Genomic DNA, 21,219 nt, shown 5'->3' with positions numbered 1-21,219 from the left:
TGTGTCCCACATAAACTATGCCCGATCAGGCTGACTGGGAAAGCCCTTTTTCCCAGTCCCCATTATGAATGCTTTGAAGCAGGTCTCTGTTTCAGGTTGTTACCACAGTGCTGAGGTGTAAATCCACAACAGGACAAAACTGGAGAAGGGGTCGCTTCTTCTCAGCGTTGACCCAAGCGTAAGAAAAGTGTTTGCAGTGTTGGGGGATTTTTTTTGGCATTTTTTTGGTTGACGTGGTTGCAAAATGCACTTAGGGAAACCAGTGTTAGGGATGTTAGGAATCACATCTGTGGTTCCTCTAAAACGGTTGGCTTCATCACGGGAACAGTTCTGCATTTTCCACATGCTTGCTTTTAGAAGTGTCCATGAAGCGGCTTGAGGACATCTGGGAGGCTGGATAATGGATGCTTCTGGAAATTGCAGGGAAGCCATTTGGGATGAAAAGCTACTTGTTACAAAATATTTATTTGCTGGTGAAGGTACATTGTACCAAGCACACACACACTAGCTCATTTTTTTGAGTGCACAAGGAATTTTGTGTCCTACATCCTCCCATTTAATTTCCAGTGGTGGTGATGTTATCATTTTTTTGTGCTAGGCACTGCTACGGATTGTTTGATATAATCCACTCTGCCATTGTGAAGGTGAAATCCTCAAAACTTCTGATGGGAAGTATGACCATGGTCTTTACGTTCCTGGAGAGCCCTTGGGTAGGTAGTGTGGTGGACTGTGGGCTGGACAGCTTGCCTACATACACAGAGACAGAGGTGACAGCTACCAAAATTTGTGTCTTTGAGGAGAAGCCCAGCAGTGCAGCTCATGCTGAACTTGGCAGTGATCGAGGGCTGGATGCTCTGGAGGGTTTCAGTGGCTGTGGAGCAGCCAGGTGCTCCTGCTCAGACCTGAGGTGTGTGGTCCCAAAGAGCCTGCCCAAGTTCTGCATCCGGGAACTGTTTGGTCCCTGGGTTTTGGCTGAGGTGTGATTGCATTGACACAGACAAGCTGCAGGCCATTAAACAAGTATCTCCACCTTGTTTTTCCAGAGCTGCCTCTGCCAAAGTGCTGGCAGGCTGGCACTTAGGATTCTGGATAAGCTCTCCTCTGGCCTTCTCATTATTGATTTTAAACATGTGTTACCATATCAACGTTATTTGTAGTCATCTTATTTTTTTTTCCTGTCAAAAGGCAGCCTGTGTGCTGGTATTGTGAGATGACAGAAGTTTTTCCTTTTATGAATCTTTTTGATTGACCCACAGAGCACCAAAGGGAAAGCTTAGCCCTCCTGTGCTTTTTGAGGCTCAGAAACGTATTTTTCCATCAAAGCTGGTATCAGTTGCTGTGAGTTCAAAGGCAGGCGTGCCAAAAAGGTGAAGGTATCTTGCACTGTTGTGCACAAGAAATACCAGATCCAAAAGGTGTTTTTCTCCAGTAGTTGCTCTAATTGTTTTTTGTCAAGCCTGAGCTGCGTCTGGACAATGTGGGGCTTGGGGGAGCTGAGTCCAAGGAGATGAGCTTTCTGTTGCTTTCACCAGGATTTTAGTGTGTGGCTTGGGGTGCTTCATATTGTGAGAGTAGATTGATCTGTCAGATTCCCACTGAGTGCTGTCCAAGGCAGAGCAGAGAGGGTGGGAGAGGGAGTATCCCCTCTTGGGTGGAGGGTGATGATCCTGAGCAGTGATGTGCTCACAGGAGCATTGTAAATCCTGAATGCTGGCTTGGTCAGTGCCAGGAATGCTGGCAGGACACTGATGGATAGCACCCGATGGGATTGTCTCATTCTTCATCAAGTGTTGGCTCCCTACCAAGAGTTGTTCTGAAAAATAATCATAAAGAAGGGGAAAGAAGTTATGGTTCCTGCTGTGAAGTCAGCAAGAGCCAGCTGTTGACAGAAGTGAGAGTGGAATAGGGGTCTGTAGGGTTTTGACTTCCTTTACCATAACTTGCTGGATGCTGATATTATTTTTATCAGATCTGGCCTTACAGAGTCAGGAAGACAGATCAGCAACAGAGAAAGAGAAATTGAAATAAATGAGGTGTCTGGCATGTTTGATTTTTAAAGTGAGCTTGTGTGCGACTGGGAGATGGTTGGCTGAGGCAAGGGCTGTGATATGGTACAACACAGATGTTGTACTTCTTCTGCAGATGTTACTGGAGGGGCAGACACGGGATCCTGATCACATTTGCAGCAGGTCCAACCCTGCAGATGGCCTTCAGCCTTGCTCTGTGCCCAGGGACAGGCACAGGGTACAGAGGACAAGGAACCAAAGCAGAGGGTGGCCTGCTGATCTTGGAGGAAGGAGGGAGTGAACTCCTGCTGAATCCCAGCAGGATGAAAATTAATTTTAGATCCTTTCCAATGAAAAAAACCCAACAAAACTCAACACCTGGGCATCCTAGAAGGCTTTGCTTAAATGAAACTGGTTTTTATTAGCCCTAACCATCTGCAAACCCCCCTCCCTCTCCAAAATGCAAAACAAAAGAAAGGATTTCTGAGTGAATGACATGTTTTGTTTCTATTTTGGACATTGTCTAAATAAGAAATGTAGAAAAAGAGCTAGATTCGGTAACAGTCAGTAACAGTCACACTTCTCTTAGGGGTGGAATAGAAAAAGGAAGCTGTTAAGATGTTCCTTCTTGTTCTTACCAGCCTGGGTTGCTGAAGGCTGGTCAGTGCAACTCCATGCACTTTTCTTGTGGAGCTTAAGAAAGTGCAGTGTGAGGCTGGCAAAGCTATTCACAAATCTGGCTTGAAGTAACTGAAAAGTTTCAACTGAAACAAACACTTCTTTACTCTCCAGGCATTTTAGATATGTTACTGCTCCCCTGCAAAACTTCTGTATGGCACATAGCTAATAATAGCTAAGCTCGTGTAATAAAACAGGAAAACCAAACGAAGGAGGTAAAGAATTAGCGCCTGTTCTCTTTGGGTATTTCTGGGAATTGCTGGTACTTTTCTCAGAAGCAAAAGTTACCTTTTGAACTGGGGCAGAGTGGGGTCAGTTCAGCACTTTCCTGGGGAAATATGAATTTATACTTGAGCGTTTTCCTGCTGTGGTCAGTGGAGTTCAGGGTGGTTAGGGAGCTCAGTCTATTTTGCTTATTTGTGCATGGGTATTCCTTAAGCCATATCTGCAAATGGATGCAGTAACCTCCTTTCTCCCTCTATACTCTTCCTCCCTCCCCCCATTCTCATCTCTGCATTAAATGCTTGAGAATAAATTGGTAAATCTGCTTCATGGGGTACCTACAGCACTTATGGTTGACCTTCAGAAGTTTCCCTTTTTTTTCCTCTTTCAATATGTTTGTAAGGAAGCCAAATCATTTAAACCAGCTGGAAGATCCCTGAACTGCTACAGTTCTATAATGTTCTATAATCATTTCCCTCCCAGCTTATAAAACTGGCTCTCTGTAGTTTACTGCCAGGCCCTTTCATTGCAGATTGAAATAATAAAGGTCTCTGAGGACTGTGTGCTTCTCAACTCTCCGAGAGATCGATCGGATCAATTTGCCTCTGTGTGTTTCGATATCTCTGTCCTAATTCTGGAGACAGCTGCTCTGGTGTGCTGTCAGGTGGCTGTTTGCAAAGGGAGGGACTCCTAGATCTGCTCAGAGCTCTAAAACAAGAGCATTACGGTGTAAAAAAACCTTCAATACCAAAAAAAAAAAAGGAGCAGGGCTTTATTGCTCTGTAATGGCTGAGTTGGGCAGAACTTTTCTTTGTCCCGGAGTGAGCAGCCCATGAGGTAATGCAGCACGTATGGTTTGGGCAAGAGTTTAAATTTATACAGACAGTTTATAGTGATTTTTGTAATGTGAGTTTTATTAAGTTGCCTGAAGCACAATATGTTCATCAAGGCTTTGCCTTGTTTCGCTCCGTCCGTCTTGTAGAGTCCGTTTCTTTCTGGCTCTTGTGAAAGGTGCCCTTTTGTGTCTTCTCCATCATAGCCCTGAGCTAGCAGTTAGGGGAAATGAAGCCAAAGCAGATGAAATAGCTTTGCTCAAGTAAAGTGCACTTGGGTGAGCTGGTGCTTTCTGGAGGAAGCTTTGACTGGCAGCAGCCACTTAGGTAAACTCCACTCCACTGCTTCTCTGTTCCGCAGAAAACACTGCAGCAACCTCCTGCCCTGAGACATATTTTGGAAAAGGGCCCTTTTGCTTGACCATAAATAATACACAGACGTGTAACCTGGAAGTTTTTTCAATTACTTACAAACACCAGTCTGTATTGACACTTCCCATTTTTTAATTATGTTTTAAAAATCCTACCTTTGTTTTTACTCCCCAGTTCAGCTTCCTATGATTTGTTTTTGTCTGGCTTGCAGGTATATTGGATCCTTTACTTGTTTAATTGCATTTTAACCACAGGAGTGTATGTGATTGGCACTTGGAATAAGTCTATTTCTCTAGGAATGTTTGTGGAATAACAATTCTGATGGCTGCTTCATGGATGTTACATTTAATCAATAACTCAAATACAGAAATAACAGCAGCTCTCTGTCCTTCTTGGTTGGCAATTTTATCCATGCTGGCTGGTACTTTTCTCTTAGTTATTCAACAAGGGCTATTTTTTGTGTTTAATGATAGGATCAAACATATGCAGTGTAAACATTAAAGGAGAACAAATAAAGAAAAAGAATCTCTTTGATTTAATGCAAATTCCTGTTTCCTGTGAGTAAATCAAGCAGGAGCCTCTGGACTGGTTTTTTTGCAGCATTGGAAGGTAACAAGCCTTGAACAAAGTTCCCGGCGTGCTTTCCCTCTAGCCAGGTGGGTGATGTGCTTCTGGCCTGGGGCAGAGGCTCTCACTCAGGTGGGAAGGTGTGCTTACTCACTGTCAGCTCCAGCCCCATCCTGCAAAAGGCTGGCGGTGTGTTACAGGCTGTGGCAAAATCCCCAAGGCAGAAGCTGCTTGTATTTTTGGCTGAGTGCAATATTCCATAAACTTTCGTGACAAACTCTGCAGGATCTTTCATGCTTGCCAGGCTTTTAAATTTCAGAATTTAAGCCCACTTCTGTGGAAATGGAGACTACAAAATCGTGTTGTTTTCTTGCTACTGCTTATTTTTTGGAAGTTACCAGTGCAGTTCAAAGTGAATATATCTTAGTGACTTAAAGAAGACTGGAACATTTGTGGTTTTATTTTTCTGGCAATAGATGAGACTGAATTGTGGTCAAAATAGGATGAAATGTAATTATTTTTTATAATTCTGCCAAGTTTCAGAATTATTTTTTTTTATTGATGTGCTTTTTGGCTTTTATCATTTATTATCTTTTTAGATGAGATATAAAGAATAGCTTTGCAGAGGAAAATCCATTTAAAGTAAGCCACTAATCTTTACCGGCTATTGCAGATTTTAATTTTTATTTTTCACAGATGAACCCTATCATAACTGAACTGCAAATGTACATGATGAAAGAACCAGTCCACTTTTTATTTGAAGAATTTAAGGATTTGTAGATGTTTGTACAGAAAAGCAACAGAGATAAAAGTTCTTGGAGGTATAGTGTTTGGTATTTCATGCCAACAGTAACAGTACGGGCACAATTTACTTGCAGGGCTGCTGACAAAAGAAGTAATTGGCTGCCAATTTTTGAATTGTTTTCTTTCAGATTCTCTCTGTGTTGCAGTATAACTTTGGCACTGAGTTGCATTTGATTGCAAACATCAAAAAGTTTCTCTGAAGGGATATCAGCTCTGAAGAATGTTATTTTGATTCTTCACTATATTGCTAACAGACTCATGTCATCCATGTTTAAAAAGAGCAAGCTATTTTTGAGGATGTTAAAAACAGCAGACTTTTTCCTAAGAGAAAAGAGTGAGGAAGGTTGGAGATTTTACCATTTATTTTGTATTTAGAGATGTCTCTGGCATATTTACGGATTGCTTTATTTAATCTGATAGAAGCAAAGGGACAGGGTAGAGAAAATGTCAGATTAAGAGTTTTCTGTAAAGGAAATACCTTCTTCCTGAAGTATTTAGTACCGATATGCAGTAAACTGTGTTTAAAGTAGCTAAAGGATGGGAAAAGTTTTGGAAAAGGGACCAATCTCCCCATACACACTTTGTTGTGCTGTCCACAGTCCTCTTCCCCCATCAAAGCAGTGTGATGACTGCTCCTCTATTCATCCTGATATCTCAATGGTTCAAATTGTGGATGCCTGATTTTCCCCCCCTCCTCAATTAAGTGCAAAATATAGATTTAAATTGCGTTTTGCATGTCGTTTCATATTACAAGTAAGTTATGTAAGAATTTTTAAAAATTCCAAACAAGTAGGTTTTGAAATAAAGCAATACTCTTCAGACTACGTTTCCCCGTGGTTCAGGTGATCTTCTCCCTGCACTTCTTTGCAAATTGTGCCCATATTTCCTTCTGAAACCAGACTTTTGCTTACCCCTTTTACTTGATTTACCAGAAATGTTCACAACTAAAACATTATGTGCCTCTCCAAACATTTCCAAAAGGGTTTTTTGGGGGATGACCTGACCCCAAATGATGACTTATAAAATATAATTCAGTTGAGCCAATATATTTAAGAAAAAAACCCAACAACCCACAGCTGACCATTTGCCCTGATTGAGAGCAGCTTTGCCTGTGAAAGTTTTCTTTCTTCCCCTGCTTCCTCAAACTCTACCAGTAAAATGTTTTAAATTCCTTAAAAAGTTGTTTCAGGTTTGGGATCGGGACCAGCTGACTCTTGCCTACCCCTATGCTTCTCATAAGTGCCTATCCCATTTTTAGGGGTGATGCACGGAGTGGAAGGGAAGATAACCAAAACCAGTGAGTCTCACAGACACTGATTTCTCTGCCCTTTCTCTGCTTTTTTTTTTTTTTTTTTTCTTTGTTGGTTGTTTTTCTTTGTGAAGTTTGCTTATTGGCATCCTTGTCAAAGACAACAGCAAAAAATTAGATCCTTAATTCCCTAACTGGACATATATAATGTTAAAGCTACCATGGTTCCTTTGGTAAATTAACAGACTAGCTGGACCGGTGCGTGTTTAGTGACATGAAACCCTTTACAGACAGCATCAAAGCAAGGCAGCAGGCTTCCTCATCTTTTATGGCTTGTTCGTAAATTTTTACTGGGACGCTTGATTCCCAGGGACACCTCAATAATTTACACTCAGGATAACTGAGTCTTGGGCATGAGAGGAGGATAAGCTCCTTTCTTCACATGAAAGCTGTCAGGTAAGGTAGCTTTTTGTGATTAGGGAGTGTTTTAGATGCCGTGCAGACCCTGTGCTCTCTGCCTGTGCAAGCGGCCCCTTTAGCAAGCCTGGGCATGCAGAGTGAGCGTGGTCCATGGATGTGGGGCTGTACTTTGGGGGTGGCTGTATTCCAGGGCTGCCAGATCTCCCCTGCACAGCCCCAAAGGCAGCAGCCAGTCTGTTGGAGTCCTCTGTGGGTTTGGGTTCATCTGCTCCTGCTAGGCTGGTTCAGGGAAAGCACAGCTGCTTTTGTGAGTGGAGCTGCTCTGGGGAATGCAGGCATTTTCCTGCTTCCCGTGCTTCAGTCCAGCTCCTGAGTGCTCCCTGGGGACACCAGTGAATGGAGCTCCAGTGGGAGCAGATTTTTTGGATACTGTCACTGGATCTCTGACTGCAGCAGAGGGCTGAATATTGCCGTATGTATTTTCCTGACTCATCTTTTCCCCCCTCCATTTCATCTCTGTGCCTCCCCTCCTTTCTTTTCCCTTTATCTCCTCTCTTCCTTGTAACACATACTCAGCCTCTTTTTCAGACACATGTTTTCAGCCCTCTGCAGTCCAAGCAAATGGTCTCCAGGCTGGATACAGGCATTGCAGGAGAGTCTCCTATATCAATAGCTCTGCAGGAGCAATGCAAGGAGAGTCTGATGCTCTTCCTTCACAAATGGTGTTTGGTAGGGCTGGGGACCCTGGGGAATTGCTACAGATCTCTAGTGAGCATTGCAGATAGAGATTTTTTTTCCCGGTGGCTTGTCACGTGCCCAGAGACAGTCAGTTGTCACTGAAATCAAAACCAGCGCCATCTCTGCAGTCCCTCTCCTAAGCAACAAATCCTTGCTCCAAACTGGAACCGCTGAGTTTTCCCAATAAAGTGGTTTCAGAACTTCATCAACGTGGGCAAATCTGTCCAAATGCTTTTTCAGGAAAAGCTGAACTGTTTTACCTGATACTTTTGAGGAAGAAAACAGCTTCAGCTTAACATAAACTCCTCAAAGAGAAAATTTTCAGCCTGAATGAACAAAGCTTGTCAAAAGCACAAGCAGCTGTAAATAGGGATTTGTAGCTTGATGTGGGGAGCAGCCAAAGCTGCTATCAGTGCTGCTTATAGTGCAGTTTCTTGAAATATAAGAGCTCTTCACTGGGCTAGGGAGAAATGAGCCTATGCCTCAGGTGTGTGTGATGCAAAGGAAATAAAATGGCTGAAATCAATGGAAGCTTTAAACTGCAGACTTGATGCTTTGGTTTCCCAAGATCTGGCAGATCTGGTGGCCATACTTCAATGAGGTCTTATTTTTCCTGTTAGCCCTCCTCCACTTTGTCTCCTCCTCACATCAGTGGAATGTCTGGTATGAAGAGAAACCCTTTTTCGTGTTCTTGATCACATCTTTGATCTGTTAAGTGCATTTTGCTATTTTCCTTTTTGTTCTTTCTATTCCTGATGCCTTACTGTGCCTCTCTTCTCCTCCTCTCCCTGTTCCTCCCAGTTTTCTTCCTCTACTTTCATCCCACACAGGATGAACTATGTACTGCCTAAGAGAATCAGGAAAAGCCATGAGTGGGATCCCCTTCTCTGCTGTGTATGCCCTGCCCTTGCTTTTCCCAAAAAGCCAATAAACAGAGAGAATTCCAAATACGGTCACAATTGAAAATGTATACAAAGGATACATGACATTATCAGTGAAAATGAGTTAAAACAGTTGTGACTTTAATAAAACCTCTCCATGGCTCCCAAAAGAGCCTGTAAAACTGCTTCTGTTTGTGTGTTTATGCATCTAGGTCTGTGTGGGTAGTGGTTGCTGGTGTTTAAGGCTCTCCAGGGAGATAAGGAGCAAGGATGCCACACACATGCTATGGGGAAGGTCAAGACTACTCATAAAGAAGGAAGCAGGAGGGCTTTTCTTCTCCTTTGCAAAACCTGCAGCTATGATTGGTGTTTTACTTTTCTGAATTGACAAGTGCTTTAAGCAAGTTAAATATTGAGATGTGGCAGAATATATTGGTTTTCTTTTTTTAAAGTCAGTTCTTTTTGCTCCATGATGGATTTTTGTTCTTGTTTTCTCCCTGGGATATCGTGTACACACACTTACTTTTCAAGGGCTGTCTTCAAGGAGGACTATAGGCTGAGCTAGGTGGAAAAGATATATTCTCCAATATAAGATGGAGCTCTCTGGACAGATGATAAGGAAGTCTTCTTTAAGTAGGAAAGGTAAAGTGGTCTGTATAGACAGAATATGGCTCCTGTAAAACTTGCTTATTCTCAGCAGGGGAGTCTGTCAAGCTGAGTTAGGATTAGGTGTGCATCTGTCAATTACCTAAAGCTTTGACATGTGCTTTAAATACCCCCTTATAAGTTTAAAAATGTTCTTGATTAGAGGTGTCTTACGGTTATCAATAATTAGGAATAAGAGAACAGCCTTGCTTTTTTATACATACTTCCAATATCTTCCCGTAGGATTAGGGGTTTGAAAGTGCTTGTTCAAAACTCTGGTGGTTGCTGGGAGCTGGATCTGTTTCCTAAGAGGAATATAAATGAGAACAATGATGCTCTCAGAGTGAACTCACCTGGCCAAAACAATCTCTTGATATACCAACACTTGTTCTGCTGCGTACTTATATTGGTCTTTTAGACATTCCTGATGGAGAGTCCATCGTAGATCTTAATTGCTTATTTGCTTCCCTTGAGAAAACCTTCAAAGAGGCACAGAGCAAGCTCACATCATTTTATGTCACAGCCGAGTCAGCTGCAGTGTGGGATAAGCCTGTTTCCAGTAGTGCTCTGCAATAGCTCACAGAGCCATGGCAATGAACAACAGCTGAGGGGCTGCTCCACACTGTTCTGTGAGCTAGCGGTGCCTCCAGTGGCACAGGCAAATTAAAAAAGCTGCCTGCTTCTTAGAGAAGTTTGTTTTGATTAACCCAGAGTCCATCTGGTACCAGCAAAGTGGATGTTCCTGTAAAGTGCACCATATTGAATTTTACTGGGCCACCTACCCTGCTGTCTTGAATTATAAAACCTCAGAGTGCCCTGATGATGTAACTGATTCCAGGATGAGCTGTGCTTTTCAGGAAGCTGGGGCTGCCAAATATCTGTCTTGGCCTCTGCTCCAACTGCACGAGAGAAGTCCCTGCCTTGTTAAGCTTTTCTTGGATTTATTGTTTGTTGTGATTCTGGTTGCTTTAGGAAGTATTCCTGAAAGGCTTTTAAAAGATAGCAAGCAGGCAATTACATGCTGGGTTGCTTTGTGGGAAAGCTGGCATGAAGCAGAAGTGGAACCTCTGCCCAAATGGGCTCTTTTTGCACTTGTTTAGCGAACCTGACGATCTGGATTTTCTCCTCTAATTTTATAAATTTCTTAGGAAGATCTGGAAGGCCCGTACCTTGAAACGTTCACGTACACTGCAAGTATCATATTGCTGTGTGGTGCTACCATCACCAGGCTTTACCTGACTTTGTCCCACACCCGCTCTCGTGTGGGAGTGAATGCACATGTGTGTTTTGGCACATTTCTGGCACCGCAGTTGTGCTGGTTGGGGTGGAGTAGGTGATAGGGAGTGGTTTCCGTGAACAGAGGGATGTTTGGCAGCCTGGAGAGGTTGGCAAATGCATGGAAATCTGACCTGCAAATGACTTTTTACAAGACAGCTGTTAAAAAGGGGTATAAAACAGTTTAACTGTTAAAATAGTAATTTCTTTACTTCTCCTAGCTAAAGACAAAATTATGAGCTTTGGCTGATCTTAAGGTTGCCTAAGCGAAGTTCAGTGTAACCTTAGATATGTTTGCAAGCTGAGATTTTGTGTGGAAAAAGCTACTGCATTTTACATGCTGTGTGTCATTGACATTTAGCAAACTTCCTCATCCGTGTCCCGTTTGCAGTTCATTTGGTTTTAATACACAAACTGTGTGTTGTTCTTTCACCTGCACCAGATGTCCGATGTTTTACTAGCAGCCTTCCTGACACAAGTGGTGGTGGAGTAAGGTGCTCTTGAAAACTACGTGGTTCTCCTAAATCTTTGAAGCATTGAGTGTGACCTGTCCGTTTGTGCCACTCCTGCAGGGTGATCTGATGGGAGGAGAGCAGGCTTACTGAGCAATGAACCATATTATCTTTTGTGATTTCCAGACAGACTTCAGGACAGCAGCTTTGTCAAAATAGAAAAGCTTCACTTTTTAATTGAACTATCCATTACCTGACCACAGGTGGCTTCTCTGCAGGAGAGCAAACACATGGCCTGGAGATGATGACTACCTCACAAGTTTTGGGTCACTGGTGCAAGGTGATGATGCTTCTCAAGGATGAAGTTGGCAGACTTCTTGACACTGATAAAAGTGCTCCTCTGTCTGTAATTGAAGCCTTGGAGAAAGAGCTGAACTGTTCTGGTTGATCTTTTCCCAGAATAATTCTACCTAAAGCAAACATTTGTCATGGAAAATTCCAGCCTAACGTGTTGCAGAGAGTTAAAAGTAAAAGCGAGTGAAAACAGGTTCTTGAAAAGAGTCAGTGTGATGAATAGAGGGCTCTTCTCTCTCCACACATAAAAATGTAAACAGAGTGCAACCAAACACTTCCTGATGCAAATCGCAAGGGGTTTGAGTTTCATAAAGAGTTCCAGTAAGGGACAAAAGCCTGGGGTTTGGTCCAAATGCTGTTAAAGTCAGTGAGAGGCTTTCCCTTTGGTTCCGGTGGGCTTTGGAGCCGGGCCATGGTGAGCACTTGAAGGCCAACCTGACCTTTCATGGGGAGACAAAGCTGAAGGCTTAGTTTCATCTCCCTTGTACTTGCTGCAGCCTGATTAAAATCAGTGGGAACTCAAGAAACTTTGCACTTTGAGGCGTTCAACGCTTGAAGACTAGTCTGACATTTAAGTCAGGTTTGGTGCTTAAATGTCAACATTTCACAATAAGTAGACTCCAAAGACTGGCTTGCTTTGAGCTTTGTGGTTTAGTTCCTTAGTTTTAGGCATGGCACTTAGGGAAAGTTTTCTGAAGAGCAATTCCTTTGTGCAGAGCATCCAGTTGTACTTCTTTCATCTTGGTAAATGCTGCCTCTGTTTCTTGCTGGCTTTGCCACGGTGCTTTTTTTCTGCAGTGTAATCTTTTCTTCATCTCGCCATGGTGACCAGGCTTGCAAACTTCCTACTATAGAAAATTTGAACAAAGCCCCAGGTATTAAAGACTCTTGGCTGCATTAGGAAGTGCTTCAGGCTTGTTTTTTCAAAGACTTGAAGGGTGGAAGCAATCAGGTGATAGACTAAGGAATTGAAGGGTGGAAGCAATCAGGTGATAGACTTAGGAATTTGGGGAGGAAATAAGATGTGGTTTTTATATGCTCGGTGTTCACAGGAGAAACATATGAGAATTTCATGCTTGGAAAGGTAGCTTCCTTGAAGGTGTTTCAATACAAACTGCAGTTTATGCAAATCATTTAAATAGAGTGTCCTGATACATAGTGAATGTATGTTTTACAGAAGAACCTGCAAATGTTTTCCTTCTGAATTTATTTTGTTTACTTGATATTTGTAACTTCTTAAAACAAGTTGTCATGTTTATCAATAGTTTTTTACCTACTATATGCTTTAAAAATTCCTGTTGTCTCTTCTATATTTCTTTTTGTCATTGCTTTATTACAATGATGGAGCATATGTAAAGTTCAATAGAAATGGAATTATCATGAAATTAATGTCATGGATATGGCACTGTTATATTAAGAAAGTTCCTTAGACTTTGGCAAGTGCTTCTACTCTATATTAAAATAAATGCATAGTTTTGGCTCAAATACAGTTTCATTTTACTCATTGAGAAACAGGAAGGGTTTTATGAACATTCCTACAACACTAAGCCACCTGTGTGTTTGTCTCTGTGCAATTAATTATGATAGCACTTTGTCAGCAGATTTGTGATGAAACTTAAGCATGCAGAATATGCTCCCAAAAAAATGCTTAGAATCAGTTCTGCTAGGTAGTTATTCTCCTCTCTAGAGACTGAGCAGAGAACTGGGAACAAGGAGTTTTTTGCATTTTAATCATGGTCTAAAATTGAATTGCTCTGTTTGGGTGACCTTTTAAAAATACGTCTGCATGTAGTCTTCTGGGAGTCTGAAGACAGCGATCTCACTGAGACACACTGGGATTTTTCTGAGGATTAAGGGGTTAATTAAAGATTAAAAAAAAAAAACCAAAATAAAACCCCAATAAAACAAACCAACAAACACACCAAACCCAGATTTTGACGGCAAAACTGTAATGTATTATAATGTGTATTAGTTGAACTAGTCTCAATATTTTATTTATGTGAAATGACCTTTGAAGAGTGGGAGTGATGTCATTATTATTGCATTTAGGGTGGTTAAATCAATGTACACATTTTTCTCCATTTGAAAAATGAGTCAGTGTTCCAAAGTACTTCAACAAACATTTGTTTCCTTATATTTCAGCTACCTGACTGCAAATAACAACCAGAATTTCTTGTATACTGCAAGGCCTTTTTTGAAGAGAGCTGCTTTGGTGATAAGCTATGTAAGTAAGAATGGACTTGACCATGTATTTCTGTGTATTTGATGGAAATGAACAATGCGTAGTGGTATCCCAAAAGACTCAGAAAGCTCAGATGGTAGATCTTAATACAAAGTCAGGCTTTGGAATTAGTCTAGAAAGCTTCAACTGGGCAGAAACAAGAATATTACTGTGTTGTCACTTCAAACCTTCTTTTGATTTATAGTGGTTGCCCTTGCAACCATGTGACCATCTGCAGGTATTTTCTACCCTAAATACATGGGACCCTGTGGCACTGGGCTGCCTTGTCAGTGACATGCTGTTAACGCCAATGCAGGGCTCAGTAAGAGTCGTATGAAAAACTGCTGCTTGATGTGCTTCACGCAGGACTCAACATGTTGCAGAGGAGAAGACAAGCACTTCCGTGGGAATATTCTGGGTGTGCAGCTCCCTGTGCTGCTCCAGGAGCCAGATCCCCTTGCTTGTCCTTTGACAAGTGGTTACCAGAAAGGTGGAGTGGCAGGCTTGCAGAAGTCCTTCCAGGAATTAGGATTGTGTAGCATGAGACGCACCGGTGGAGCTTGCCCGTAAACCTATGCCAGCGTGGATAAATGATAAGAACTTCTAGACATCACCCGTGATTTTTCCCGCTGCATTTAGGTAGAGGTCAACAGCAAAATTCTGCAGTCTATGCTGCAGCAGAGTGAGAGATTTGTCCTTCAGAATGCTGCCTTTGTGGTGGGTACTGAGATGTGTCAGTTGCTGTCAGTAATGCAGGCATGGAAGAGGGACACACAGAGTCACTGTGCGCTGTCTGTGCTGAGGGTTGGCAGGTTTGTCACCCTGTGTAAGGTGGCAAACTTGAATTTTGCCTAAACTGCCGACTTGACTCGCTTTGCACAGCATGGAGAGCTATCACAACAAAACATTTGCTGGAGGTCTTAGCTTCTTTTAGTAGTGCATTGCTGACTGAGATGTTCTTCTTTGAAGGTGATTCTCGTGTTGTATTTCCGCCTCTGGATAATGGGAGGTTCCATGCCGATGTTTTCAGAGCAGGACAATCCAGCCTCATTCTCACCATATATACTGACAAGGTATGATGACAGCCGTCAAACAAAAGTTGTCAAAAGTGTGGTTTTGATGCTATATTTTCCTACACTAAAATGGTTTGCAGATGAAAAAACTTGTGTTGTCTTAACTTAGTTACCTCTTGGTATTGCTCTGTCTGAAATAGAAACCAACCAGAACTGTTTGAACCCCAAAGCACATTGCAGGTCCTGTAGGGTTGTAGTACAGTTGCTTTCTTACGGAAAAATGTGTGCTTATTTTATGCAGAGCCCAAAGAATATAGTTCAGTTGCCTAATCACAGGACTGGAAAGCCCAGTAACTGAGGCATAATCCTAAATCTTAAAACTGGCTGCTCCTGAGATATGGGATGTAAGCATTCAGAGTTTTGGCTTCAGCTGAAGTTAGTATAAAAAGGGGGTGACCATGCCTCTTGGTGTAATATCAGTGACTGAACAGTGAAAGTGGAGTGGCCATGTGCAGGAGTGTTTGCTCTGTTTATCTAGACAGTAAAGACACTTTGGAGCCTTCTGGAGGAATTTCCTGATGTCTCAAAGAAAATGGGAGCAGTCTTCCTGTGTGTCAGTTCTGGCCTTGCTGGCTCCTCATTCCAACAGTGAAATTGCAGCTGAGACATAGGTTAAGATCAAGCAATTCTTATTCAACATCTGCTGCAGAATTGGACTGCATCTCATTTGGGGAACCTTTATGATAACATGGCAATAGCTCCTATTACCATCAAGACTAAAAGTGCTTCCAGGAAGCATATTGTCTTGTTTGGAAACCTCTGACATGTTTGTTTCTAATGGAGTTATTAATACCAGACTTAGTGTAGCACAGCATGAAGGATTTGCTGCTGTACCTTTTTTGATATGTTTATGCTGAGATGGGGGTCACTGAGTCACAAATGATCCTGGCCTAATTTCAGTTACCTATCCTGTGCTGCACATGTGCTTTTGTGAGTTTGTCTCTTTTCCTCTTGTAATGACATGGGAGGGTTTTCTAAACCCAAAAGCGAAGTCATTCTCGGGGTATGAAACAGTGACTATTTTTACCACTGACGCTGCGGATTTTATTAACAGCCTTAGGAAAAACAAGTCAGAGTGCTGCTGGCTGAAGTTCCCCCTTGGCCCCAGCAGCAGCCCTGGCTTCACCTGTACCTACCTACTCCAAATGTAATTAAGGAAATCCATTCCAGTAAAAAGCAGTATTACTGTTCTGAAGGGATTCTAAAACCCTTTAATTATCCCAGTTCTGCTGAGCTTGATCTTAATCCTCATTTTAGCCAATTTACCCAGAAGACTTTACCTTCCATTCAGGAAACGCATCCCTTCGGCAGGTCTCAGTGTCAGTCCTGCAGGTACACTGAGACACAGTGACCATCTCTGAACTGACAGCCCATGATGTACTTTTGACCACACCCTAATGTTGGCAAGAAAGCTTTTCCTTCCTCCTCTGTCAGACTCAAACTACAGCTCTCACCTGAGACTTTCTTGCTGTGGTCAGAGCTGAAGCTATTGCTGCTGAATTGGCATTGTGCCGGTCATCCCAAGTGCAGGACTGGGATGTCAGGTGGAGCTAGCAAGGTTTGAGCGGCATAGGTGTGGTTTCCAGGAAGCTCGAGGAAAACGGTTCTGCCCCTCTACTCTGCTCTTGTGAGACTCTTCCTGGCACACTACATTTAGCTCTGGGGTTCTTAGCACTGTAAATACATGGACCTGTTGGACTGAGTCCAGAGGAGGGCCACAGGAGCATTTGTGTTTATGGTCCAGCTTCAGAGAAGCTCCTAAGCATTGTGTGTTCCTCAACTGTGGACAGCCACAGTAGCAGCAGCATGTGAAGAGCTCTGGTGTAGGAAGCTTTTAACACAGTTTTGAAGGCAGTAATTAGATTCAGCACCAAAGCCAATATGTTAACTGCAAGGTGGGTTGAGTTGGGAAGAAGGCAGTGGAAGAGCTAAGTTTGGTGTCCTGACCAGAAACTAAAAGAAAGATCAGTTTTGGGTAGTGCTCTTGAAGTGATTAGTAACACTATTACTGTAATTGAAGCAAGGGTTAGTCTCAGGCAGTGGGCAAGTTGTTTTGTAACTCTGAAGATCATTTGGGTCACAAATGGGAGTTTTCTGTTTTCAAAGAGTTGTCTTTATTTGAGCTGGAAATGTGGTTTTTGTGCATGTCTCGCCAGGGTAAATGTTATGGTTTTCAACAGAGTTGAAAATTATTCTAAGACTTGGCCAGCTCTGTGGGACTAGAAGGAAGGCAGATAACAGTGGAATAAAAAAGAAGAACAGTAGTTTGGAAATGTGTGTCAGTCTTTGTGAAATTCATGAAGTTCGATCTGGAGCTGAGGTCTTGGCTGACGCAGGATGAACTCAACTTTCACGGGGTGTATTGGGGCCAACATTGGTTGTTGGTGTAAACTGGGGGGTTGAAAAAGCAATGACTTGTGGGTTCAGAATTTGTGATCCCTTAGAGCTGATACAGCATACATTACAGGATTGGGGGTGTGAGAGGTCTATGCATCCATGATTGTGTGGAGGAGGGGGGCATGTAGAACTTAGGGTGTTTCAAATGAATCTAAGGGAAGACAGGTTACAAGCAAGCCAAGGAAGTGGCTCGCAGCAGGTAGCTGAGCTGGGGAGCTTCTTCCTGCAGGACACCAGGAGTGTGCTGAATGTTTATGCAGGCTCAAAGAGAGATTGGCCAAGTTGAAATAAGGAATCCAGACTACTAAATATGCAGAAACCACATCCAAGCCAGAAACTCCAACTAATCCAGTTCCCTAGATAGTAACTGGGGGAAAATTGTCATATATGCTTTACTTGGCATTGACTTTCGGTCACTGCTAGATAGACCTTTGATGTGGCTCAGTTTGGCCCCAGAAAATGCCTATGTGTTCTGTGTAACTTGTCTCCAATCTTGGACAACACAAATGTATAAATTAAAGTAGACATATAATGATTTATTTAACAATTGGAGGACATAATATGCTGAAATAATGACAGTTTTTCAGTCTTTAAAAACAGTCATCTGTTCAGCATGCTCTCTAAATTACTATTGTTAAAATTACACAAGTGATATTCCCAAATACCTCAAAGCTTAGTGACATAAAAGAGAGCCACATTTCCATGGCCTTCATTGTGTTGCTTGGCAAAGGTCTGAGAAGATGAGGTGTGTCTATCATTGTCCTTCCTCAGTGGAGGCAGAAATGAAGGTGTTTGGAATCCTGCTATTCCTAAGACCTGCCGCAAAAGCCTATCCATCCAGGCTGTCGTGCACTGCAGGATGTACTGTCTCCAGTGGCCTTACCTTATAGAACACAGACTTTGATCTCAAAATTTGCTATGGGTAAGCAATATTTGAGATAGAAAAACCAATCCCAAACTGCTGTTCAAACATTCTTGCTCATATCAGACAGAATTTGAGGGAGAATGCAACTAGAATGGTTTTGAGGGCTACCCAGCTTTATGGTACACAGTGTACCGAAAGTGCAGCTCCAGAGTTAGAAGGGTGTTGAGAAGAGGGCTGACATGCTTCAGACGTTTTGCACAATGGTTTTTCCCTCTGCCCTCCTTGAGGGAAAAGAAGTAGGAGGCCTCTGGATAAATAGATTTTATTACCACCACTGGGGCAGGACAAGGGGAATATCCATTGTGCAGCATGTCTCAAGATGTGAAACATAAAATCTTACCTCTAATTTCTAACTAAAAATCTGTTTTTTAAAAAACTGTGTATTTAGGAGTCAAGTTATATTAATTTCTGCTGACATTTGCCTTGTGATCTCTGGTGGCTGATAACCCTGGGCGTGAGGCAGGTTATTTGTGGTGCTTCCTTAAATAGTTAATGCATTTCTACTTGGACTGCCTTGAGATAACATTGTCCTGTGTTTGAACTGCTCTCTCTGTAAGCTGGCTTTCTGTATTGCTTTGCTGTTTCAATCAGGTAAATGAGAATTCAGTGCTGCAGAAAGCTGAAGAAGTGCTTATACATAAAAACTGGCACATAATCCTTTTCACAGAGATTTATGACTGTTTTCTGAGCAATGCATTTAATCATCCCAGTTGTTAACTTCAAAGAGAATGAACTACCGAGAGGCAAACCATGGACCTGTGCAGGGAAGATGGGTCCCTGTGCCAGCCAGTTCTGCCAAGGAAATAGAAGTCAAGTGTAGCAACTACTTTGATATGGAGTTTTCGTGGACCTTAGGCTAGAAAACAGCATTAAAATAGACCCCTGAAAATATCAGCTCTTAATCAGCCAGGCTTGCCCACGCTGCCTGAATGGTGGAGCTCTGCCTGCTCCGTCAGTGCTTTCCGTCGTGTGCTCAGAGGTGTTTAAGCTCAGCCCCATGTGTAATCTCTGCAGGCACCCAGCATTCAGGGATCACTTCTAACAAAAGGGAGAACAACAGTGTTGGTAAAAATTCCTCTCGTGCCTACCCAGGGGGCCAGACAGCCTATACATTAAGTGTAAACTGTAGTTTTTGTTTTAAGGGGTGTTGGGAGGTGGGGGAAGGCCTGGCTGGAAGATGGTGCTCCAAAGCAAAGGCCTGCACAGAAGGTGGCACTCCCCGAGCCACAGGAAAGATTTCAGCATCTCTCTCATACAAATGTTCTTGGTGTGATGAATAGACCCCGGTAGTGCTGCTCTGGGATTTGATAGGCATTTTAATGGGCCATGGTGCTTGCTGCGAGTGCTGGTTACACAACAAGCCTTCCCTGCCAGAGTCTGCATATGGAGTACAGAGCTTGCAGCCAAAACAGAGGCCATTGACTCCTACAGGCCGTGCACTTTGCTTTCCAAAATACTTCTGCACAGAAGGGGTAGAGAGTGGCCAGTCTCTGAGGCAAAGCATGGCCTGAACATCCCTTTGGCTCCCACCAGCATTGGGTGGGTAATGCTCTGGGGTACAACGAGCCATTTTCAGAAACATTATCCCAGAGGGTTTGTGAGGTCTGGTTTTTAATTTCTTGAGGATCTCAGTGGCTGTCCACGGAGCCCTCCATCTGCTGCTACCTCAGTGATCCTCTTCTGGAGCAGTTGCCCACAGCTGGGCGCTGCTGGGGAATTTGGGCTGCATGGCTCTGGAATGTGCTGCTGTCGAGAGAGCTGAGGATCGGATGTAATCACAAGGCATCTCCTCACCCACAGCACACAGGGGTTTGCAGAGGGAAGACAGTGCGAGATCGATCCCAGGCTTTCCAGCACCGAGATTCTGACAGGAGGCTTGGGTTTCACTAGAAACTTGCAGCCTCCTTCAGAGTCTTTACTCTTAAAGATTCGGTATTTTTCAGATTCTTAGCTACAGAGTTGAAACAGCTGAGAGAGAGCCAATCACTCGATTAAAGCTCTTCAGACTGTGCAGCTATAGAAGACAACAGAGTCTGCTTTTCCCCATGTCCCTGGTGCACACAAGCCCACCTTCCAGAGGAGTCATCTTGCTGTTTGTCAAGCTGCAGCTCTCTGTTTATCCCTGTGTGCCTTTCTCACTCTTGTCCCTTGCTGATTGGCAGCTCTTTTCCCTAAATGCAAAAGGTTTGGCGAAAGGGAACACGCAGGTACTTTTCTAGTTACAAGTATTTTCTGTCTAATTTAGACTCATATTTGGATGTTAAATGGAATTTGTCTGCTGCTTGTTTGTGTAGTTTACTCCACAATCTCTGAATGAGCTGGATAGACTGAGTGGGATTTTTTCTCTTCTACGGCTCTTAAAAGAAAATGTTTAGGCTGACAATATACAGAGCAGAAAAATAAACTCGTGTGGGAAGGTATGACTGGACTAGGAGTTCCCAAGGGGGAGTGAAAATACATACAATTTGGAGACAATATCCGAAATACCACCGCCTGGTTGTAATTGCAGCCACATTTGTCCTAGGAGGGCATTATTGTGAAGTGACTTGTCAAACACACTTGGGTTTAGGGCTTCATAAGAGGATGAAGATGAGCCTTGAGCCAAAATCTGTTCAGCTGTTGATATAAATGAGAAGCTCTTTTTGCAAATAAAAAAGCTCTTCTTACCCTTATAGTGAACTGAAGCCTCCCTGAGTGGCTGGCAGTGTGCAGGTCGTGGGATGGGTTTCCCAGAACTGGGGGGCTGGTAGGTTGCAGCACAGTAGGCACTTAGGAAAAATAGGATCACTGGCCCCCACTTTTCCCTGCAGCTTTGGTGGGCCGTGGTCAGAGTTTTGTGATCACTCTTGCAGCACAGCTTTAGAAAGAAATCTATAATCTCAGTCCCTGGGTGCTGTGGGGAGAAAGCTTAAACTGCTCCAAAATCAGACGACAGGAAACTCCTCAATTTTCTGTAAATGTTGTATTTTTTTTACCTAGTCTCACATTCCTTGTGCTCTCATTGCCTGGGTTTGGCAGAGCTGAGATGAGGGCTTTTCCAAGCTCATTGGTCTCTCTTAGAGCAATGGGCAACAGAAAATTCCTCAAGTATTTTCCTGTCATATTGT

The 21,219-nt window shown here is 42.9% G+C and overlaps 1 protein-coding gene across 1 annotated transcript in view; it reads left to right on the top strand.

Moving 5' to 3' along the window:
• TMTC1 (transmembrane O-mannosyltransferase targeting cadherins 1) overlaps positions 1-21,219 on the top strand; it is a 134,459-nt gene that overhangs the window by 37,244 nt on the left and 75,996 nt on the right. Inside the window, exons 6-7 of the mRNA XM_040061107.1 lie at positions 13,639-13,720; positions 14,687-14,790. Of these exons, the coding sequence (XP_039917041.1) occupies positions 13,639-13,720; positions 14,687-14,790 (186 nt within the window). The remainder of the gene's footprint in view (positions 1-13,638; positions 13,721-14,686; positions 14,791-21,219) is intronic.

This window comes from Hirundo rustica, chromosome 4 (genome assembly GCF_015227805.2).
Source record: "Hirundo rustica isolate bHirRus1 chromosome 4, bHirRus1.pri.v3, whole genome shotgun sequence".
NCBI classification, from domain to species: domain Eukaryota; kingdom Metazoa; phylum Chordata; class Aves; order Passeriformes; family Hirundinidae; genus Hirundo; species Hirundo rustica.
This window is presented reverse-complemented; position numbering and strand designations above follow the sequence as displayed.